The following is a 21,672-nucleotide window of genomic DNA, read 5'->3' on the forward strand; positions in this document are numbered from 1 at the left end:
TTTCTCTCTGTAGAGCAACGGGGGAGAGCTCCGTGCAGTCTGCCTTGCAGGACCGTTTGCTCTGGTGGTAAAACTACGCAGAAGAGCTTAGCAGTGACCTTGTAGTTGCGAGGCCTCTTTGGAGAGGCCAAGTGTACTCATCTGCAGGTTTTGCACGAGAGATGATGATCTGAGCTCTGGTAAGTTAACTTTCTAACTAAATTTATTTTAAGTCTTTACAGGGCAGAAAATCAAACCAAATACTAACGCTGTTTGGGCGTTAAGCTAACGGCTACTGCAGGCTCGGGTATCACTGTGGTGTGGTGTTTTCTCATTGTGGCTTTTTGTTGTTTGTTTGTTTGGGGTTTTTTAATAGTAGCAGTGCAAAAATACCCGCTATTGATGTTTCTGTAAATGTTTCCCCACTTCTGGTTACAATAAAAACCTACCGTGCTTACGGGCTTGTTACCAAACCCAGTAACTGAGCAACCCAGGTTCAGCTCTCCAGACAGCAGCCTAGCGAACTGGCTAACTCTGCCCTTAGCACAAAGAGCTGTTGTGGGGTTTTGCTTTGTTTTTTAAATCCCAGAGCAACTGTTAAAGCTAACCTAAAGACATTTAATTAAAGAACATGCTCTCTTAGCATCATAAACTATACCATCAGTAGAGAACTTCTGTACAAACTCCTAGTCTGAATCATTTTTTTGGTGTCCGTCATTAATGCTTGTTACTTTTGTCACAGGGTATTTAGCATTCTTTTCCTTTTTATGTTGTTCCATTATTAATTCTTTTCAGTTGATTCAGTCTGGACATCCAATACATGGGGAGATCTCTCTTTCTCATTGACAGTGATGCTTTAGAACTAAAACCAGAAAAACCTTACGCTTGTCCAGAGTTCAAAGACTCAAGCTTGGTTTTATATGAAAACATGTCTAATAATTTAACGAACTCAAAATCCAGTGGAAACTTTGCTGTATGCTTTTCTGTGTTTTTGTAAATCAAAGAACTTTGTACAGAATCAGAAGCTGAGTGGTACTTTTTGGTTGTCTGGAAGAAATAACAGCCCCCTCTCCCCCCAAAAAACCCCAACCAACCAAACAACAAAACAACCCTGGGGAAGCAAAGCTCAATTTGGAATCCGGTCAGACTCCATACTTTTAAGATGGTAGATAAGTAGATGATACATTATTATAAGAGATGAAAGTAGCTATATACTGGGAAAATACATGCTTAGTCGTAAACTCTGTCACTTCTGTTACCTCTCACAGGGAACGAAAATACTTCCAAACAGGTTGATGTACACGGTGGGGTCCTGCACTGTGTATGTGACTGTTTGGAACTGGGTAGAGGACCAACTTGTAAGAGACTTGTAAAATACTCCATGTCAGTGATTTATTATTCCCCGCCACCTCCACTGTTCCTTCCTTCTGCTGTAGCTGAGCTCGAAAGGGTTGATGGTACTCGATGGGCTACATCTAGGGATGGGGAGCGCGATGGGTACAGGCGCCTCTGGCAAGCGCCGCCCGTTCCTTCCCAGCAGTCAAGGGTCAGTGCTGGCCGCTCGGAGAGTGCAAGACGCGATGTGGGATCCTGTTTCAGATGGGGAGGGATTTAGAGGATTAAGTGAGACTACAGGGGCTGAAAGCAAATGATGTTATTGTAGTATCACGGTGCAAGCAGCTTCTGTGCCTTTGGTGAGGCCTTGGAACCACATGGCTGGGGATCTGCCTGGAAGCAGTTTTGGGCAGTCCTCTAGCAAGACCTTTTGCCATCTCCCAGCCAGCATTAAGCATGCAGAAACTCTTGTGTCTGGCTTCTGCAGAATCGTGGGACAACGTATGTGCTGTTTGGACAAGTTCCTGGTGTTCGTTTGGAGCTGTTAGCTGGCAGGCTCTATGGATGTCCTGCCTGTGCTTGTCCTGCGAGCAGCGGTAGCTCGTCAGCCCCCTTCGCTGTCCTGCCCCTTTAATGATTTTACAGGCCTCTGCCTTATCTTTCCCCAGTTGCGACGCTGTGCTTTGAACCTAGAAAAGATAGATGTTCGGCAGCTCTTGCTCTGGCAGAACTCGGAGATAAAGGTTGTTTCAAGTCCTACGCTGCCTAAAGTTAAGGCTTAGCCGTGCCTGGGTTTGTATTAATTTTCCTCTGTGTGTGTACAAGCCCTTTGCTATAAGGTGAAAGACCTGTGTAAGCAGTTATGTGTGCTTACCTACTTAAAATGAAACCATTTTTTTCCTTTCTGATCTTCCAGTTATCATCTCGGGTGCTTTTGAGTTCACTAGATAAACAGCTACTGGGGGGAAGTGTGAGTTCAGTTTCCTTTGGAAAGTACCCGACAACCTATGTGTTTCTGTGCTTTCAGTGGCTCAGCTTCGGGAATGTCGTGGGTGTTGTAGCTGGGGTTAACTTCTCCACTGCCTCTAAGGGCTTCTGTTCAGGTGTCTATGCTTGGCTTAGGTACTCGGATTTCTTTTCTGTTTGGTGGAGAGAAGCTGCGTTGCGGGAGTGCAGTTTATTGCTTAGGTGATGCGGGTGACCTAGACGAGGAGTCCTGCTTGTACAGTGCCTCCTCCCCGTGTTCCCAGCACAGAACCGAGTCCTTTCGGCTCCCTGATAGCTGAGGTGGGTGGTGGTTCCCCTCTGCAACGTACCTGCGGAGTTTAGGGTGCTGTGAATTCACCCAGCAGCTTACACCGAGCCCTCCCCCCTGCGTATGAACCTCGCCTGAGGTGTAAATGGGAAGGATGGAAAAAACCCGGTTTCTCTCGGACCATCTGCACGCGTGTTACCAGGTCTTACGATGAGCCAGGGCTGCGTCCTGCAGCACGTACTCTCCTGCAAAGGAATGCTTGTTCCAAGGGACCTGGCACATCTTGTCTGCAGCACCGAGCCCTTCCCCTTACTGTTCGTGGCTGGCTGTGCTACTCGCCATCCGCCCTGGCCCACTCCTGCGTGGGGCTGGGGACGGTGCTGCTGCTTTGTGGCTTGGTTAGCAGCTGGGTACGGATGCCAGCTGCCTGTTTCTGTTCTGTGCCTTAAATGCTATTTCTTAATCTTAACAGGACGGTTCCACACGTGCTCTTTATAAACCTGCAGCAGCAAGGTTAAGAGCTCAGCCGCACAGAGTACCGAGTTAACTGTCACACTGGAGCAACTGAAAAAGCAGTCCTGCTTGTATTTTTGCCACCACCACTTTTCTTTTTTCCTGGGAAGCCTGCACAATCTATCTCTGCAGTTTTTTAAGGGCAGGATAATAAGATCGTACATCTCAGAAATGACACGGGAATTCTGGTAGGGCTTAGGAATGGGCAATTAATTACCGGATCTCCAAAGGTGTATCGCTGCTGAAGTTCTCCTGTGCTGCTTCAGTTGCTGGCCCACCCTTAGCCAAAGCTGTAGCCTTCTACAGGTCTTTTTTTTTTTTAGGGCGGGGGACACGACACACACAGGAATTGCTACCTCTGTTAATTCAGTATTGTCATCTTGCGATGATTTTAATGCCAGTAAATAATCTGTCTACTGTGTAAACTTCAAATGCTTGTGTTTTAAATGATTTGTTCTCCCTTACAGCAACACCGCTTCCCATCTAAATATACCAAGCACAGACTTCTGAACCACAGCCTTCACCAGACTTACCATCGCTCAGTTGCTTTAGCTCTTGCCCACTTGAGACGAAATAAAACTCAAGAACTGCCTGAGGTAAGGGATGGCTTAAGACTTTTATCCCATGTTGGACATCGCTGCGCTCCAGCGATCATGGCAGATATTTCCTGGACTGAAGGAGTCTCCAGCGAGGCAGCTGCCAACGCCAGCTCAGAATTCAGCTTGGAAGCAGACTTCCAGTATTCCTTGTTTACCGTCATCTACAGCATTGTCTTCGTGCTGGGACTGATAGAAAATGTCTTGGCGCTGTACCTGCTGTCCTGCAGAGTAAAGCACACCTCTCATTCCTATGTATACATGATCAATCTCGCTCTGGTAGACACCTTGTTTGTTTGTGTGTTGCCTTTTAAAATTCATTACCACCTGAATCGGAACAACTGGATCTTTGGTGACATGGCTTGTAGGGTGACGGGGACTTTGTACTATATCAACATCTATCTAAGCATCGCCTTTTTCACCTGCATTTGTGTCGATCGTTACATTGCGGTGTTGCACCCCTTCACGTATATCCAGATCAAAGTCATCCATTGTGTGATGGTGGTCACGACCCTTTGGCTGGTCGCTCTGAGCATCATGGTTCCGCTTATCCTCGGAGGTCCCCTCCACAACAGCGGCGTGAGGAACACGACGGCGTGTTTTGAGAACTTTGCTACGAGCAGCTGGATGTACCGCATGGCGCCTTACAACATCCTGGCCTTGGTTTTTGGGTTTGTGATCCCATTTTCCATCATTCTGATCAGCTACCCTCTCATTGCGAAGAGGATCTCCCAGATCAAGCACAGCATTCACAAGAGGAAGGCCCTGAGCACTATCTACATCATCCTGGTCATTTGTACTTTGTGCTTTCTCCCCTATCATCTCACTCACTTCCTCCACTTTTTGATGAGAATCCAGGTCATCCAGAATGAGTCGTTCACCAACTTGATCTATAAAACACGAAGGATCACTTTAGCCCTGGTGAGTTTCAACTGTTGCCTTAACCCGCTCTTGTACTACTTCACCTCTTCCACCAAGCAGTGGCACCTCAACTTCAAGCTCAGGTTCAGGTCTAAAATAGTGTACACGATCTGCGACCAGAAATTTGAGGAGTCCACCTATGTTTATAAACTCCATCGGAGACCAGGCGATAAAAACCACAGAGATGGAATCAACTGATCTACTTAAAAGTAAGTACAGTGTTTGTCTTTCCAACTGTTTCTTTGAAAACAAACCTGTGAAGCCTGCCATCCTTTGGCACAGTGGTTGTTAATCAAGATACGGCTGGAGGGAAGTGCCTAGCAGCTATGTATTTTTATTAGCCAGCTAGGCCAGCGCTTGGGGGAGCGGTATTCTGACAGTCCTAGGCAGCACACGGGGGAAACGTGCCCTCTCCAGGCACACTGACAGCTTTGTCTCCTTTTGTTTAACTTTGGGCTTGGTAGGAGCACACAGGGCTCTTCTGGAAGGCGGCGCAGCCCGGGAAAGGGTTACTTGAAAGAAACCAGCCTCCTAATTGCCCCCAAGAAGGGGATGGGGCAGTCCTGCTTGGCTTTTCCCTGTTTTGGAGGGATCCTGTGCTTTCTCCCTGGGGGCAGCTGGAGCCAGCTGGGTTCACAAGCTGCTTTCTGCCTGCATTCCACAGCCAAATAAGGGCTCCGTTGCTTCTGTGAATTGGCTGCTTGGCTTCCCGAGGAGCTGTGATCAGGGTTTCTAGCACTGCTGCCTGTGGATTCAAGCTGGACATTTGCTAATGCAAGTTTAGAAGAGAACAGATCCAAGTGTTTATCAGCCGGTTAAAGCTGTGCAGGACCAGTGCTAAACAAGCTCCTCGTGCCACGCGGTCAGTGAGGGAAGTTACGGTAGGAGCTGGCGCAAGGCCTCACGCTGCAGTCCTGTTCCAGTGTCACTGTGTTTACACCACAAAACGTGTCTGACCTGTTGCACCCTTTCTCTTGTATTAACAGAACCACAGAACCACACAGCTTCTGAGAACGGCTGAGTTTTCCACCCTGTGAAACATGAGACTTTGGAGAGAATTTATCACTTGTCGGTTATCGGAGTCACCAGAAAACCACTGGCCTGGCTGTGACAAACCTGCTTCGGAGCCAACAGTTTACTTAACAGGATGTGATTTTTGGTGACAGATCTACAGTCTCACTGTTCTGTCCCTTCCCACGCCAGCCCCCAACTTCACAAAGCGCGTCTGTGCCTTTGGCCGGTGCGTCGGACTGGACCAAGACCTGCCGCGGACCGGGAGGGAGGGAGGAGGAGGAGGATTATTGTGGCAGAACGGTGTGGGGAGCTACATGATCGCGTGTCTCTGTACGAGGTAGTAACTTCTCTTTGCATGATGGATGTTGCAGCTTCTGCCCATATTCAGCCACTTTTCTGATGGCAGCCGATGCCACCGTCTGCTCTCTGGCTCAGGACAGGAGGTAAGGGGTTTGGACAACAAGCAGCGTGGGCGTAGGGGTACCTTGGCGTCTTGGTTTGTGGGGAAGAACCACGCGCTGTGATGGTAAGCGAGGGCCCTGAATGTGGGAGGCTGCATCGACCGGTTAAAGCCGATCGCTAACCCCGCAGCAGTGCGAGCGGGTGCAGCAGCAGCCCAAGGGCAGAGCTGCAGTTACTCTAACGGAGCTGAAGCCCTGTCGTGGACGGCTTTTGTGGGTGCAGCGTTGCATTTGCTGGGCGTTGCTACCTGCAGGTTGACGCCTGTTACTAACGACGGGCCAGGCACTGCCCTCTCCCTTTCTGTCTTTTGCTCTTAGCTTGGAGGAATTTTTTTTAAGTATCAGTGAGAAAACCTGCTCGAACTTTTCTAAAATACTGAAAATCAGGATTCCTGCGTTCCTCTGCTTTACTGGGCTTGGTAAGACAAGCGCAAACCCTTGCCCTTGTAAAATGGAGAGGAGGGGGCCTCTGAGGGAGCATTAGGACAAACTCATCCTTTACCTTTCATGAGATGCTGCTCTTTTTGTCCCAGTTACAGGCTATGGAAAAATATCCCAGCACTAGCACGCGCCTGTTCTTCCAAGCTAAGCACCGGTTTTATGTTCTGTACAGAGGAAGAACAGTTTTTATTGGAGACCCCAGCCAGGAGCGCAGCTTTCTCGCAGGCTCTGTCAGCTGCCATTGAGGGACGTACGGACAATAAAAAAAGTTGTGCTGCTGGGTAAATAGCAAATAACGTATTTAGGGCTTTATCCCCGTGCCTTCCATTGTGCTTATACTTTACATTTTAATTGTGAAGCTTTGACAGCTCCTTGTTTTGACCCCTCAGGCCTGCGCTTATCTCGTGCTCCGCGGGCCTCTTTCTTTAAAAACGGGCTGGAGTGACTCCCCGGGCAGGTTTCCAAGGGGAGAAGATTGCAGTACTGCCGCACAGAACGCGCTGCCACTGCAGTAATGCAGAAACACTGTAATTCCTTTATTAAAACAAAACCAGAAAACAACATTGACAATGTAAACAAAATAAAACGTAAGTCTCTCTGCGACCCCGCTGTGCCTGCGGCTCTGTTCTCACGGTGTGCTCTGGGGCAGCCCTTTTTTCAGAAGGGACGTGAGATAGCTGCCCAGCTCCTCATCCTAGAGAGAAGGAAGAGAAGGGGGATGAAAGCAATCCTCCACTTAACTTTCCCATTTGACTTTCCCATTTGGGGCAATAAATTCGACTCTGGTCGAAATAGACTGAAATAATAGACCTAGAAATAGACTGAAATAACGCTTGGAGCCATCAAACGCTGATGTTAGCAGCGTTCAAAAATGGAAACCAGTCCAGTTAGCACAAACGCATTTCTGGGTCTTCTTCCAAAATAGCAGTGTAAACCCCCCATTTGCCACAGTGGGTGCCTGGACCCGAGCTGTCTCTTTTGACGAAAATGACCATTTTTCTTGAAAGCAAAGAATAAAGAACCATTGATTTTCCTGCTTTGCCCTCAAGAAGGCGTTTCCTGGCTGTAAAGAAAGCATTTAGAAATGCAGCCATAGAAAGTATACTTTTGAAAGGAAGAAAACGTAATGACTGTGTCTAATCTTGCCACAGTTTTGTGTTAGCTAGCTTTCTGCTTGTTGTTTAAAGTCTTACCGGTAAGAAATACAATATAAAATACCTCCACACGCTGTACAGCAGCAGTGATACGGCTGCGAGTATAGAAGCTGGATACTGTAGTGTCCTCAAAACTCAGGCATAATTGTAATTAACTCAAGTTGCCTTGAGTCCAGCGGCCCCAGAGGAACCTGCCTCAGTAGAGAGCGCCTGTAAAATGATTTGCACTAAACCCCAAATGGTGAAGAAAATGGCAGCGACTCGCCTCCTGTTCTTCCAGTCAAGCTACTTCAAAACCAGAGTGACGAAGACTCACCCTTACAATAGCAACCCACATCCTAGGACGGTTGTGGACTGGCAGGAGTTAAGATCAGAGTTGTGTGAAAAGCGTGTCTTCAAGTCTTCCTACCTGGTACGTCCAGGATACGAGCAGAACTTTGGTTCCTTGATCCTCTGAGTGTGCTGTGGCTTGGATAAGAATGGACTCCACTGTGATAGAACCGTCGGGGAGATGCTGCACCGAATAATCTTTCAGGACCCTGGTAAGAGAGCAGATGTATGGTGGATTTTGGATGGGGCACGCGTACACGCGGAAGGGTGGGTCAGCCCCTGTACCTCTGAATTCCCGACAGCCGCATGTTGCTGTTACTTTCAGCTGTGTCTGAGCCAGCACCCACTGCCCAAGGGAGGGAGAATGGGGCTGATTGATTGATAGCTTGCTTATTTTGGTGCTTATATTAATCATGTAGGATTTTCAGTTTCCTACAGAGTTTATTTCTGGCTCTCAGGATAGCTATAGCTCCAGTCTGAACCCTGTTCCATCTGAGCAAAGGGCCACTCGCAGAATCGACCAGCTGCCTGGAGGAGAAAACAGCTCTTAAGGTTCATCTGCTGCCAGCTTTTGAATAGCTTTAAGAGGTGTCTTGACCCTGTGCTTGATGGTCTCGCTCCAGACAATTGTACTAACTCCAGCTAAGAAGCAGTAGTGACAGCAGCAAACCGACAGGAACAAAGGTTTTGGGTGGACTGCTGTAGCTTGGCAAAGACCATGAGCTTGTAGGCTGACTACCAGCCACTGCTCTGGTTACGTTAGCGAGAGAGACTAAAATCTGGCGCAGGTTTGTCTTCTGGGGCTGCAGAGAATCTTCTCTTAATGACTCTCTGGGCCTGGTCAGGAGGGGGCCCTTGTCCTACCTCTATTAAGAACGATAAGCTCAAGCCCATCCCTAGGGGGGGAAAAGCCAAACGCAGCTAAGAACGGGCTTACCCTTTAAGGTGGTTATATACGCGAAGCACTGTCTCGTGTTCTTTCCGCGGGTCCTGAATGTGAACACGGCAGGTGAAACGCAACTGATGTTCTGCAAGGCCCAGCTCCTTCAAAGCCTGCTCGGGAGAAACCAGACGGAAGCTCTGCAAAGGGAAAGTACAAATCCATTATAAGCTATTTCTTTGCGCTTTGTGAAGTTTTATTCCTCCTCTGTGGTCAGCTGCACACAGGTACGTGTTCATTACTGCAAAACTCCAGCAGGTAAGGCTATTCCTTTGCAGCCTCTGAAATGTCTCAGCACATTTCAGTTACTACTGCAGGCAGTGACAGCTGGGCGGGAACGTGCGATGGACAGCAAAGGCAGAGGTAAGACAGCAGCAAAATGTCCCCCTAAATAATCGTACCAATCCTTTGCTTCCCAAAATTAAACTTGGTCTCTGAATAGAAGTTGGTTTAACCTCTTTAGCGGGGGAATGATTTGTTTAAATATAAACATGAGGTTACAGAGCAAGAACTCCTTCCTTGGCACCTTGCCATCCTTGTCCAACAAACTGAGGTCTACCACCAACAGGCTGCTGCTTGATTCTTTGGATTTTTACAGGCACGGTCAATCAGAAACACCTTAGATTCACAGGCTGAAAACCACAGCCGCCTCAGAATGTCTGTAGCTGCACCCAGTAGGCTGCAGGGGCTCAGGGCAAAAAACAGACTTTGAACAGAAGCAGCTCTTCAAATTTATCAAATTTATTCAAATATCCTTTTTCTGTGACTTCATCTGTGAGCGTTCACGAGACCGACCAGTAAAAAATTCTACTTCCACCACACTCTGCTCAGGAATAGCAAGATGCTAATTCTGAAGCTGTCGGACTAGTGAAGACTCTCGGTCAAGACCACTGACAAACTAAAGCGTCTGTCTTGCGGCTTAACCTCCCCGGGTACGCTGTCAGTGGGCTCCTCCCAAGCAACTGGGACTGTTTACCTTTTAGTTCCTGTTCACCCAGACCTCTCCTATGAATTGTAACACCACAGTCAGAGAACACAAGAGAAACATAAGAACTTTTTGACTTACGTTATCCTTCATAATTAATGTGCCGTGCATTAGCTTTGGCTTCTTGACATCTGGTAAGAGACCTAAACCAAGGGCAATGGAAGAGAAAGATGACGGGCTTACTTTTCACACAAGATGACTGCTCTAGGACTTAATATTGGATTTCTGAGTCCCTGCTGAAGATCCAGGGACTTTGTTCTCCTGTCTGTTAAAGTACCTGGTGCGTAAACCATTATCAGTGCTCTAGACACCTAAGAAACCATGCTTAGTAATGCAGAACGACTCCCTCTCTTCCCGTACCGCTTCCTGATTTGAGAGCTTTTAGATTTTTCTTAAATGCGGTTTATAAAAGTAACTCCAGTTCTCACAGACCTAGATGGTAAAAGCATACAGGACTTTGTTTTCATAGTGAATGGGCAATAAGCAACAAAGTAGCATGTCTGTGTTTGTTTTTAAACATTACCGAATATACATTTCTAGCACAGTGGCCACTTCATTTCACAGACAGCCCCCTCAACCATTAATGCTCGTAAAACCTGTTCCGTTACACTGCTGAAAGTCACCATTGCTACAACTGGCCCTGCACCACGGTTTCCACCTAATACAAGTGCTATACAACACAACAGCAGGGACCAAAAGATTAAATTCTTAGTTGAAAATACGTCACCTATTGCTGTTTCTCTCTTCAGGAGTCCCAGGGATATGTCCACAGGAATGCTGGGATTGGTGAATATCGTGGTGGTCTCTCCGTTTGCAGGCATGTAACAGTTGACATCTGCAATGTAAACAGCCGGTGTCAGTGCTGCAGCAGCCACTATGTGACCTTCAATGCCTTCCCTTCTACCACCGTTCCCTCTTCAGTACCAACACTATACGTACGAAATTCCTGTTCTATTTTCTGCTTCAGAAACTCCATTTTCTTTGCTTCACCGTGGACCAGGAGAACATTGCGTGGCTCAGCCTGGCGAATCAGCTGCATTATGCCCTTGGCATCCGCGTGGGCGCTGAAGGACATGTACTCCACCTGCATCTTTACTTCCAACTGTGGGGGAGCAGAAAGCACAGGCTGTGTGAACCAGGACCACCTTTGGCTCACTACAGCTTCTGTGCCACACGCAAACAGACCCAGACTCCTCTGTGTTTAGCTTAAAGAAGGAAGCAGAACACCTGAATTGGAAAATGAGGTTGGCAAGAGCTGCTTCCCAGCAAAGACTGAATATGATGCTGTACAGAAAAGCTTTCAGTAACTTACAGGATCAACCGCTCAGTTTCAGAGCACAATACTTGTTGCCCATTTGCCAAAACAAATCAATACTTAAGGACAGTTGGTATCAGTTTTAATATATATTTAATATAATTTAATGTATCATTTTTACCCGATTTACCTAATTTTAGTTATTAAACATTATCAATATGCCCCTGACAGAGTCTTACGGGCAGAAAAAGACACGCTGTTGCCAATGCAAAGGGGGAAAAACCCCTAGTCCGACTCCAGAGAAACTGTGGCTTGAGTATTTTCACTGTTGTATGCGGGATATTCCCATTACAAGTACCGGGTGTCTAGCTACCACCTGAAGTGCTGAAGAACTTCCCCCGAACAATCCTCCTTGAAAATAAAACTTACTATTTGTCTTCCTTCCATTTCCAGCTTGCGCTGTCCACTCAGAATCTTATGGCCCACAGTTCCCTGCACACAGTAGCCTGGCATGATGACCTGGGAAGGAACCCAGAAAAATCTACAAACTCCGCACATGGACTGCGTAGCACAGCTGTTGTTAACATAAAAATAGCCACAAATGCATAATGCTGGTCTAAGTTTGTGTTCTTCCCATCTTACATACTACCATCCTTCCCTGGAAAGCTGCTTGCTTTGCCAGAACACACACGAAAAATGAAATTAGAAAGCAAACTGCTGAAATCTACACGCCAGTAAATAAGAATTAATGCTGGTTACAAATGTCTTTATAGCAGCTTCAAATTAATGAAAGCACTTTTGAAAATAAAATCTCCCACAACCTCCTGAGACACATAGCTCCTCTGCTTGCCCTGTCACACATAGCAAAGAGAAGCCAGAGCCTGAAAGAGGACTCGTGTCACTTAACCCTAGATGCTCAGGAAAAGCTTTCCTGCAACCTTTGTTCTAATGACTGCATCAGTACCGCTGTCACAGCAACACAAAACGTCACTTAAGGAAACAGAATTTCTTACCATATTCTTTTCGTTCCCTGCCCATTTCCTGAAGATCTGAAGGGACTGTCCCGCATGAAGCATACCAGGGGTTGCAAACACAACCTAGAATTCAAAAATGTGCCAAGAATCACCACAGAAAAGAGTGTTTTTTCCCTTACTTATAACATATAAATATCCTAAAACTGTGGAGAGTATCTACTAATACACCTTACAGCACACTTACTTACTACATCAAAGCTCTAATGGGGATTTTTGCTGTTTTATTTTTTCCCACCTTGTCTCATTTTCACAGAAGTTGAACTACTGTTTTAGGAATTTTTTGTGAGCATCCACAGTGTCTGATAAAAACTTTGACCAGTTCTATAATGGTACTATCGTGCTCAACAGATTCCTCTTTCAGCTACTGCCTCATAAACCAGTCAGAAATAAAACCAGCAATAAAAGATTGTGTTGTAAAGGATCTGTCTCCTGACTTAAGTCAAAAGAATATACTGTAAAAGTTATGGTGCGAATCGGGTCCAGACATATAGATTATGTGAACATGCAATGAATTTTATTTTCTCTGGGCATTTTACCTTCACTGAAATAAAGATAGGAAGATCTTTAATAGTTATACAGATAAAAGCATTCAGACGGCCTGGCCACAGAAGGGTTTTTGGTATTAACAGGGTAGAGTCTGCTTTTGCAGCCTACCTGTGTGCCTTAGCCAGGAACGGAGTGGTCTAAACGCAGCTCCCCGACACTACACCTCTGCTCTGTTACCTCGGTAACGCCCACCTACCATCGGCCCCGGATTGTCTGCAAAGGCCCGATCGAATGCTTTGATGTGTTTGAATTCAAACATGTTCCTCTGGACAAACGTCTTCCGAATTTTCTGATTAGTCCAGGTGATGAAGAGCTTGTAATAATGATTGGCCTTCTCTGTCAGTCCCGTGGAAAAATAAATCGGAGCCTTCAAGTTCATTCTTTCCCTGTAGAGAGAAGCGATACCCGTAAGGGACAGATCAGGATCCTGGCTGTCCATGCTGAAAGTCCATAAACCTAGGTAGTCTCCAAAGATTTTTTTGTGCATGCCCTACTCTCAATAAGCTATAAACTGGTATTATGACAATGCTACACCATTATGCATTAACTTTCTACAAAGTAGGCTTTAGTCCAATTCTCCTCCCCCACTACGGACAACTTCCTTCCGTTACAAATATTACTCATTCTGCTATGGGAAATAATTAAACACAGTATCAGCAGGGATTACCAGAAACATTTCCATACAATGCTTACATGTAAGTTTAATACTTGTTCATCCCTCCTCCCCCTCCCATGAAAACAGTTTCACAACGTGGCAAAAATGTAATCACATTTTTTAAAGGACAGTCGATCCCGAGTGGAGGAGTGGAGTGGAGAATGACTCTGGACACAAAAATGGTTAGTTTACTGCTTAGAGCCAGGAATGCTGGGAAATACATGAAAAGAAGTAATTCCGCAACTGCTAGCATGGGCCGAGGAATACTAATGAGAATACCTGTATTAAACAGATGTGAAAGAATCAGAAACCTGCCGGGGCCACAACATGGGGAGGACAAAAAGGAGGTGATACACGCACAGGAGAGACTGCACTCACCAGAAAGTTTCCAATAAAATGCAAAGTTCCTGGGCACGTCCGAGGGCAAAAACTGGGATAAGAACCTGCAATTGGGGTAGGATTTAGTCTGTGAAACCCAAACAGCATGTAAATGGCTCTGTAGCATTATCATTTCTGAACAAGTCCCTCAACTGCCTCTCGCTTTCTAGTATTCTTTTGCTGACCTTTCTTTGCACAGGAACGTGTTGTGCAGTTTTGGAATGAAAGGCACTGATATTTGACAAGCCCCTGTCCGCTTGGCTAAGACCTCGGTTTGCACGTACTGAGGAAAGCCTCTGGCAGGGCATGATGCTTGTCAATATATTCTGTTCTGTTCTCTCCTAGAGAATATGAAAACAAGTTGTTGAGAGCAACAATTCTGGTATTATTTATGGAAATGGACACTAAGATGAGTGTTTCTGTCCTTGAGCGCTTTGTCTGTGCTGGGGTAATCATGACCTTCCTCCCCTCCCAAAGTACGGCAACACTGGAGGAAAGAACATACAGCCGTTTCGATTTCCAATGTTTTCTTCAGTTAAGTGCTGTCACTTGGCAGCAAAGAGTTCACCGCTACTCATTTGTTTTCCAGATTCAGTGGGAAAGCCATCATCTACTTCTTAATGGAACTGTTTAGCAAACCACATCCATTACCAAGCGACTCACCCTCTTTTCCACAAGCAAGCCTACGTTTTGCCCCTACTAAGACAAGAACAATAAATAAAATACAGAGCTTCAGGTTACAAGTGACAAACTACTATACCTTTTAACCAAAATGCAGCTCAAGTTCTACACGTACAATCAACAGCCAGGCTAATTTCCCATTTCATCAAGTTAAATGAACTAAGTCCTAGGAACCTAGAACCAGATCCTTAGCTACAGTGAAATCAGTAAAACTTTCCTGTGTTCCCAATTACCACTTCTGCTTCCATTTTCTGAGGGGTTAAAATGTCTCTTTTTATAATGTCTTTTCCTAGGCGTGCTCTAAATGTGGTGTTAATGAAAAAGAGAATCTCAAAGTTTTACATTAGCAAAGATAGGGGCTAACCTCCAACAAGCAGACAAGACTGACTGAGATCCTAAGACAGTAACGGACAGATACAACTAATGGCCACGTTACGATGCCACCATCCTATGTTCCACATGCTTTGTGGCTAGCTGAAGTTGTTCACATCAAATCACACTGGACTGGAACAGGCTTACCCAAGCAAAACAGCCGGGCAAGTGAAAGCCACAAACAAGGTACTGAAGCATCATTTACTGTCTGGTAAGCACGTCTGCCATGCACTTGGCGGGGTTTTATGGTAACAGACAGCACAAAGTAGGATACTGAACAGAGAAACCTGGCTACACTGGAAATCATTTCTGATCAAGTTTAAAAGCAGTAATTGAACAGTCTCAGTCTTAATTTACAGGATTAAGAGGATGCGTCAGTATACAAGATGCAAATCAAGTTAATTTTGCCTTTATCCTCCGTATTTGCAGACTGTAAGCATAGCATTTCCCTTACTGCCTCATTAACTCATAGTCTGGTTTTCTTCTTGGCATAATTTAAGTGTTTAATATTCTGTCTTTTAAAGTACAGATGGAGGAATATAAAAATGCCTTCGGTTTCATGTAGTGGTCATGCATAGGTGTCTGAGTTAGTTAATAGCTACATAGCACTACAGAGCCAACAAGAGCCTCACAGAGGAAAAACCACATCAAACCACATCACTTAGATTATCAAAACGCCGTACCTTCCCTCCTCTTTCTACAGTCTCATGAACTTTCTTCAAGAAGTCTCTTTCTCTGCAGCGTTTGGAATCTCTGATCGTTGTGGCATAGGTAGATTCACTTATTAATAAATCTGGGCGACACTTATCAATCCAGGCAGCACTAAACCAAAAGGAATTTGAAAAACAAACAAACAATCGAATTAAGAGATGGTATCTGGCATTTCTGATCTGCAGGTCTCAAAGAAGGGTGGAGAATGTCACTGTCTCCACTTGCAGATCGGAAAACAGGTACGCAGATGTGCACCGGCTTGCCCAAAGTCACCTAGGAGTTCTGTGGCAGCATCAGGACTCCTCTCTCTACAGGCCATGCTTTCTTTAAATTAATCCAGCCCAGAACAGAGACTACTGATTTTGAAGAGCAGATCTTCTCCAGTCTATTACTTGTTTTAAATGCATTAAAATATTATTCTAAATAGCATGAACATGATAAATCTCTCATATATGCCAGTAAAAATAAAATGAACATTTGAGTTTGTGATTGGCACTCTCTTCGAAAGTAAACACATTGAGAAGATATCATGACAATAAAACATTTCAAAAAGATATCTAAGTCCAATTATTACGTAGCCTTAAAAATAGATTAATATGAGTATACAGAAGAAGATTACATTACAGTCTATCTGGAAGAATCAATGTAAATCTGTTCATTCTCATAATTCAAAATGGCATTTATCTTTCCAGCAAAGACATCGTTAAATGTTCCAGTCTCCTAACAAAGAATCAATACTGATAAGCCCCAAGTATTAACGGAAACTGTGCTAAAATCTTCCCGTCAGAAATATCTACAATTCATAGAAACTCAGCCTCCTACTTACCCTAAATGTCTGTCTGGTGTCATGTTATAATCACCCTAATGGAAGAAAATAAATCCATTAATATTCTCAACGTTCCGGGACAGGCCATTAAAAGCAGCAGCAGGTATCTATAGCTATTGTTGCACATACTTACAGTGTACACAACTGACTCGCAGCCAGCCTTAATCTGGAACATGGCTGCCCCCAGCACATGGCCTGCATAGTACGCCTTGATCTCCAGCTCCTCATCCACCTGCACGAACAGGCAAACACTGCATTAGTGCACGCATTTAAAAAAATAAATTGCCTTCTACAACACTCCAGTTGGTCTGATCCAAGAGTATGCAGACATTACCATTTACCTGAACTGTCTGGTGAAGATGCACGGCAACCACTTTTTTCATACAGTCTTTAATCATTTGGGAAGTGAAGAAGTTCGTTTCCCCTTTCTTATCCACAGTTATTTTCCTATAGTCCTCCAGGAGGATCGGACAGATGGCCTTGGTAGGATGTGTCATGTAAATGGGCCCATCGTAACCGACCATTTCACTGAAATAGGGTAAAGCTCCGCAATGGTCCAAATGAAAGTGGCTGCAACAAGACACAGAGGATAAAGGAGATGCCGCACAGGAGTTCAGCTTGCCTGGTTCCCAGGTCTTGTTTCAGATTTTTAAAGCACTGCGTGACATAGAGGAACTAGCCAAAATATGAACGATGGACTTACAACATGTTTGGGTTGCTAGAGACAGCACACAAAGCTTTCTCGTTTCCCATCTGAGCTCTGACAAGGAAGGAAGCTTTCTCACCTGATGATCACGCAGTCTAGAAAGTCAGTCAGCCTTCCATTCTGAGTGATGTAAGAAAAGTCAGGAAAGCGTCTCTGCAAAGACATGAAAAAGCAGGCGATCCAGTACAAAAGAAAACCAGTTAATACTACATTACTAATCCAACAAAACAATGGTGTGAATGACCCGAAACGCTGGAAACCTGCTGTAATCCACCTTGAGGCAAAACTGCAATAACCAGCAGACCGCACTAGTGTCAGCAATGCGGTAAGAGCTGCGGGCAACACCATCAGCATTTAAGTGCAGAAAGAGTCAAAGAGAAAAAGGACGGGAGGGCTGCCAGAGGACAAACAGGGAAACTGACCTTGCCAATAAATAAATTCCAGCCAAGTTTATCTTCAAAGTAAAACAGGTGACAGATGCGTTTTAGCTTACCCACAGGCATTAAGGCAGAAAGCATCAAAACCTTTCCTGTAATAGCACATTTGCTCTGTGTCATTCTGTAACTCTTCCTATCTTACAGAGTGTTTTTGCCGTTATTCCTTTCCTACTAGTATGAGGTGACCGAACATCAGGAGCATTTCCTATCTCTCTCTCAAGCATGAGAGATGCATGGTGCGGATGCCACAAATAATTAACTGCCCAAAACCAAGCATCATGTCAAGAGGAGTCTAGCTAATGATGGGATTAATGCTTTAAAGCATAGAAGATGCCTGCCCACGTGAAATACAAAAAGACCAAGACCACCAGGAATGGAGCACTCACAGCTTGCTTAATATTTTTTTGGAGTCCACAACCCAGGGAAAGGATGGCTGGATGGTGGCACTTCATATATCAGGAATACCTGAGGGGATGTACCCCTTGCACAGGAAGGCAAGGTTTTGAAGGGGCAGTAGTAGCTCGTTCTCTGCCGTAATCCAGCTCCAGCAGCAGCTGATACATATGCCCAATAACGCGCACCCAGCTAGTATTACCCATGTGTCATGTCGGATAAGTCAGGCAACGTTCAAATAAAAGGGAACAGAGCGGAACAATGAACCAGGAGCCTTGCTGGGAAACGCCAGCAGATGCACCTTGAAAGCATCTCTACACAACATTCAGGCTTCTCCGCTATACTCACGTCATCGTTGTAGCCCATGTGCATCCCGCAGTCAAGCATTACGTTTTTCCCGGCAATAGACACGAGGATACAGCTGCGCCCCACATCCTGGCCAGCTCCTGGACCCAAGCAAAAGAAAGACAAGTAAGACATCTCTGGGAATATTCATAATCACTTCAAAAGAGAAGCATTTAAAGGTCCGTACAAACTTCCTAGCCCTTTTCTGAGGCAGGAAAATGATGTTCTCTGCCCGCTGCTGTGCAATCGCAGCTACACAGTTTCAAGTAAGAGCAAAACAATGGTTTATCTGGAAAGGGTCAGCATGGAACTCGAAGTTCCCAGGGTTCTGCACCTCCCCAAGTACTCTGCCTCTCAGTGAAAGCACGGACCTTCATTAAGCTCTAGTTAAGTCCATTCCGAGCTAGAAAACTATCCATCAGGACAAAGCAGTTTTTCTGCTCAGCACATCCTCTGCCCTCTCAGTATATAAATGCACCTCTGTGCAACCCATTAAAAAACAAGAAAAAAAAAAAAAAAAAGAAAAATTTCCTGCACGTGAATTTTTAGCACTGTTTAGTGAACTAATACTCTACCTACACTGCACAATACTACAATGCTTTTACCAGTATGTATTAATTAATCCTGTAATCAAAATAGAGTTGTCTATTGACTCTGATCGAGTCTTACTTGCTTGAAAGACAAAAGGAGGACAACGACATACTGACAGTAACCAAGTCAGGATGCTGCACAACCGTAACACATACGGCAGTGTACCACCACGAGCAGTTTTTGTGGCACGGAAAGGCACGTATGCCTCCAGCAGTCCAACACATATTACTTTGAATTCTAAATTCCAAAGTTTTCCAGCATTTCTATTTCAGAATGATTTTAGACTGGACTTACCCAGGGGAGTGACTTTGATTTCAGGCATTTTAACAAACTCTAAATCTCCAACTGCATGGTATATTATTTCAGAAACAGTCTAATGGGGGCCACAAAAAGATTTAGCCCTTTTTACAGCCGCCATTTCAACTATTTTTCAGCATCGGGCAGCAGGCTTAAGCAGAGGCACAACTTCTCCCTAGACGGAAGACAGTCAGAAAACACAAGTCAGATCAACAACAAAGATGATTAACGACTGGAACTTCAGGCCTGCTTGGCTTCGATAACCGTTATCACCGCTACAAAGCGCGGGCCGGCCTGCAGGCCTGAGGCGGGCAGGCCCGGCAATGGCTCCCGCTCCACAGCGGCTGCGCGGCCGCTCCACCTCCCCGGTGGCGACGCTCCTCTCCTGAGGGAAAACCCGCCCCAGGCGCGGCCCCGGCCCGCTGTCGCCCCCTCGGCGAGGCACGGACACCCGCCTCACACAGCCCCCCGCCGCCATCAGCGCTCACCGCCGCCCCGGGCCGCCTCCTCCCTTCGCCGCCCCTGCGCAGGCGTAGCCGCCCGCCCGAAGGGGCGGGCGGCTACGCCTGCGCAGCGGCGGCGAGGGGCGATGGCGGCCGCCTTCAGCTTACGGGAGGTCCTCGCCGCCTTCCAGACGTGCACGACGGAGCGGCGGGAGGTGCTGCTGGGTCCCTACCTCTGCGGCTGGCGGGGGCTCATCCGGTGAGTGCCCTCGGCGGTCGGTCCGGAGGCCCGGGCCCGGCTGCCGCCCCCTTAACGCGAATCTTCCCGCCCCCCCCCCCCCCCCCCCAAGGTTTCTACACAGCCTGGGCGCCGTCTTCTCTTTCGTCTCCAAGGACGCGGTGGCTAAGGTACAGATCATGGAGAACTACTGCCGCGGCGAGCAGCGGGAGAAATACGTGTCGCTTCAGTCCATGGTGGAGTACGAGCTGGCCAACGGGCTGGTGGATACCCAGAAGCGATCGGGACACCCCAACTCCGGCTGCCGCACCGTCCTGCGCCTCCACAGGGCCCTGCGCTGGCTCCAGCTCTTCTTGGAAGGGCTGAGAACCGGCCGGGAGGACTCCCGGACATCGGTCATCTGTACGGACTCCTACAACGCTTCCCTGGCTACCTACCACCCCTGGGTTGTTCGCAAGGCTGCCACGGTGGCCTTCTGCACGCTGCCGCCCCGAAACGCCTTCCTCGAAATCATGAACGTGGGCACGCCTGAGGAGGCTGTCGCTATGCTGGGTGAGGCCTTACCCTATATCCGCGATGTCTACGCCATCACCCAGGAGCTCTTCGCCCAGCATAAGCTGCTTGACCTTCCTTGATGGGAGGGATGTTAAAGAGCCGCGCCACGTTCCGACCGAAGTCGGACGAACCAGGTGAAAAACCGCGTGTTTTTCATGGGCAAGCGTCTGGTTCTCTGTCCGTGGTCGCTCTCCCTTTCCTTTTCCAGTTTTTCAAGTTGGCAAAGCTATTCAGGAGCCTCACTTTATACGAGAAAAAAATGCACCGATTTTTTTTAATATGTATGTATATTTGTGTGTGTATGTAGAGCCTCGGCTCTACAGTAAGAAAAAAATCCACCATTAGGGTGCTTAAGGGATTTCTTTTCTCCTCCTGGATTCACCTTCAACTCTCCAGCTAGACTGGGAGTGGAGCATTTTGGTTTCTTTTTTAAGCCAAACTCTGCAACTTCAGCAGCTTCTGTGTGTTTACACCGCTAATTAGGACTTTGTGTGACAGCACAACTTTCAGATGATGTGTCCAAACACGTTTACACTACATGTGAGCTCACTTTGTCACTTTTGTTTACAACCTGTTCCCTTGAATAGATCTGGGGGGTTTTCCCTCTTTTATGCTTTAACCTGGACAATATAATCCTGAGTAATGTGTGTCTGAAAGGAAGCTCTTTTCCTTGTGGTCTCAGGACTCGTTTGATTACTGCTGCTAATTCTGTGTCCCCTAGAATTAAAGAAGGAAATGGTGGTGTATGTCATTATTGTAAGAGACCGTTCTTCCTTTGTGCATGGATCCATTAAGCAAGACCTTCCTTCTGCGTAGCTTCCCCTGCCCATTAATCTATGCTTTATGCACCTTGGGATGTGCAACAGTTTTTAGTATATACTGCACAATAATATATTATTCAGCTAAGGCTGCAGACTGTACCTTATCTGGTTTCCAGCCGTGCTTCTAAATTGTGTTCTCATGATTATTTTCTTTAACGAATGTGTCAAATGCCTACAAAAATGACTTCTCTGACTGCCTGGGGAGAAATCCAAACTTGTACTGTGAGTCACTACCTTTGTGAGGCTTACGGCTTCTGTTGCAAATCACTGTATATAGTAGCTCGCGTGTATATGTATACACACACACTGAAGTATGTAAAATGGAGTTTACTTAGCTTTTTGAAAGCTGAAGAAGTACTACATTGTTAGTTCAGGATGACAAGAATATTTGGGGGAGGAGGGAGAATCCCACAGGCTGTAAGCTGTTTTGATTGTATCTCAGATAGGCGTTTTGGCCTAATGTA

The 21,672-nt window shown here is 46.2% G+C and overlaps 3 protein-coding genes across 4 annotated transcripts; 2 read left to right on the forward strand and 1 right to left on the reverse strand.

The window, feature by feature from the left end:
• Window positions 1-3,722: 3,722 nt before the first annotated feature.
• Window positions 3,723-7,118, forward strand: LOC104009057 (lysophosphatidic acid receptor 6-like). 2 transcript variants are annotated; one of them, XR_015704330.1, is made up of 3 exons: window positions 3,723-4,808; window positions 5,586-6,056; window positions 6,608-7,118. XR_015704330.1 is itself a non-coding variant. In XM_009461009.2 (2 exons), exon 1 carries the CDS (start codon window positions 3,736-3,738, stop codon window positions 4,795-4,797), a length of 1,062 nt encoding a protein of 353 aa, XP_009459284.1. In that variant the 5' UTR covers window positions 3,723-3,735; the 3' UTR covers window positions 4,798-4,808; window positions 5,586-7,118. The 2 variants fall into 2 exon arrangements, 1 of the variants encoding a protein (XP_009459284.1); XM_009461009.2 differs by having other exon boundaries at window positions 5,586-7,118.
• Window positions 7,031-19,694, reverse strand: INTS11 (integrator complex subunit 11). The gene is made up of 18 exons (XM_087755460.1): window positions 19,640-19,694; window positions 19,149-19,326; window positions 18,267-18,364; window positions 17,168-17,241; window positions 16,724-16,952; window positions 16,516-16,614; window positions 16,383-16,417; window positions 15,529-15,667; window positions 13,793-13,857; window positions 12,956-13,145; window positions 12,193-12,276; window positions 11,609-11,698; window positions 10,864-11,026; window positions 10,652-10,759; window positions 10,006-10,067; window positions 8,937-9,079; window positions 8,079-8,208; window positions 7,031-7,209 (listed from the first exon to the last, which is right to left on the reverse strand). Exons 2-18 carry the CDS (start codon window positions 19,174-19,176, stop codon window positions 7,144-7,146), a joined length of 1,803 nt encoding a protein of 600 aa, XP_087611586.1. The 5' UTR covers window positions 19,177-19,326; window positions 19,640-19,694; the 3' UTR covers window positions 7,031-7,143.
• Window positions 19,695-19,710: 16 nt separating this feature from the next.
• Window positions 19,711-21,138, forward strand: CPTP (ceramide-1-phosphate transfer protein). The gene is made up of 2 exons (XM_087755463.1): window positions 19,711-19,853; window positions 19,945-21,138. The coding sequence occupies exons 1-2, from the start codon at window positions 19,741-19,743 to the stop codon at window positions 20,465-20,467; spliced, it is 636 nt and encodes a 211-aa protein (XP_087611589.1). The 5' UTR covers window positions 19,711-19,740; the 3' UTR covers window positions 20,468-21,138.
• The last annotated feature ends 534 nt before the right edge of the window (window positions 21,139-21,672 follow it).

This window comes from Nipponia nippon, unplaced genomic scaffold (genome assembly GCF_047370975.1).
Source record: "Nipponia nippon isolate SJK-2023a ecotype South Korea unplaced genomic scaffold, ASM4737097v1 scaffold_19, whole genome shotgun sequence".
In the NCBI taxonomy this organism is placed as follows: Eukaryota; Metazoa; Chordata; class Aves; order Pelecaniformes; family Threskiornithidae; genus Nipponia; species Nipponia nippon.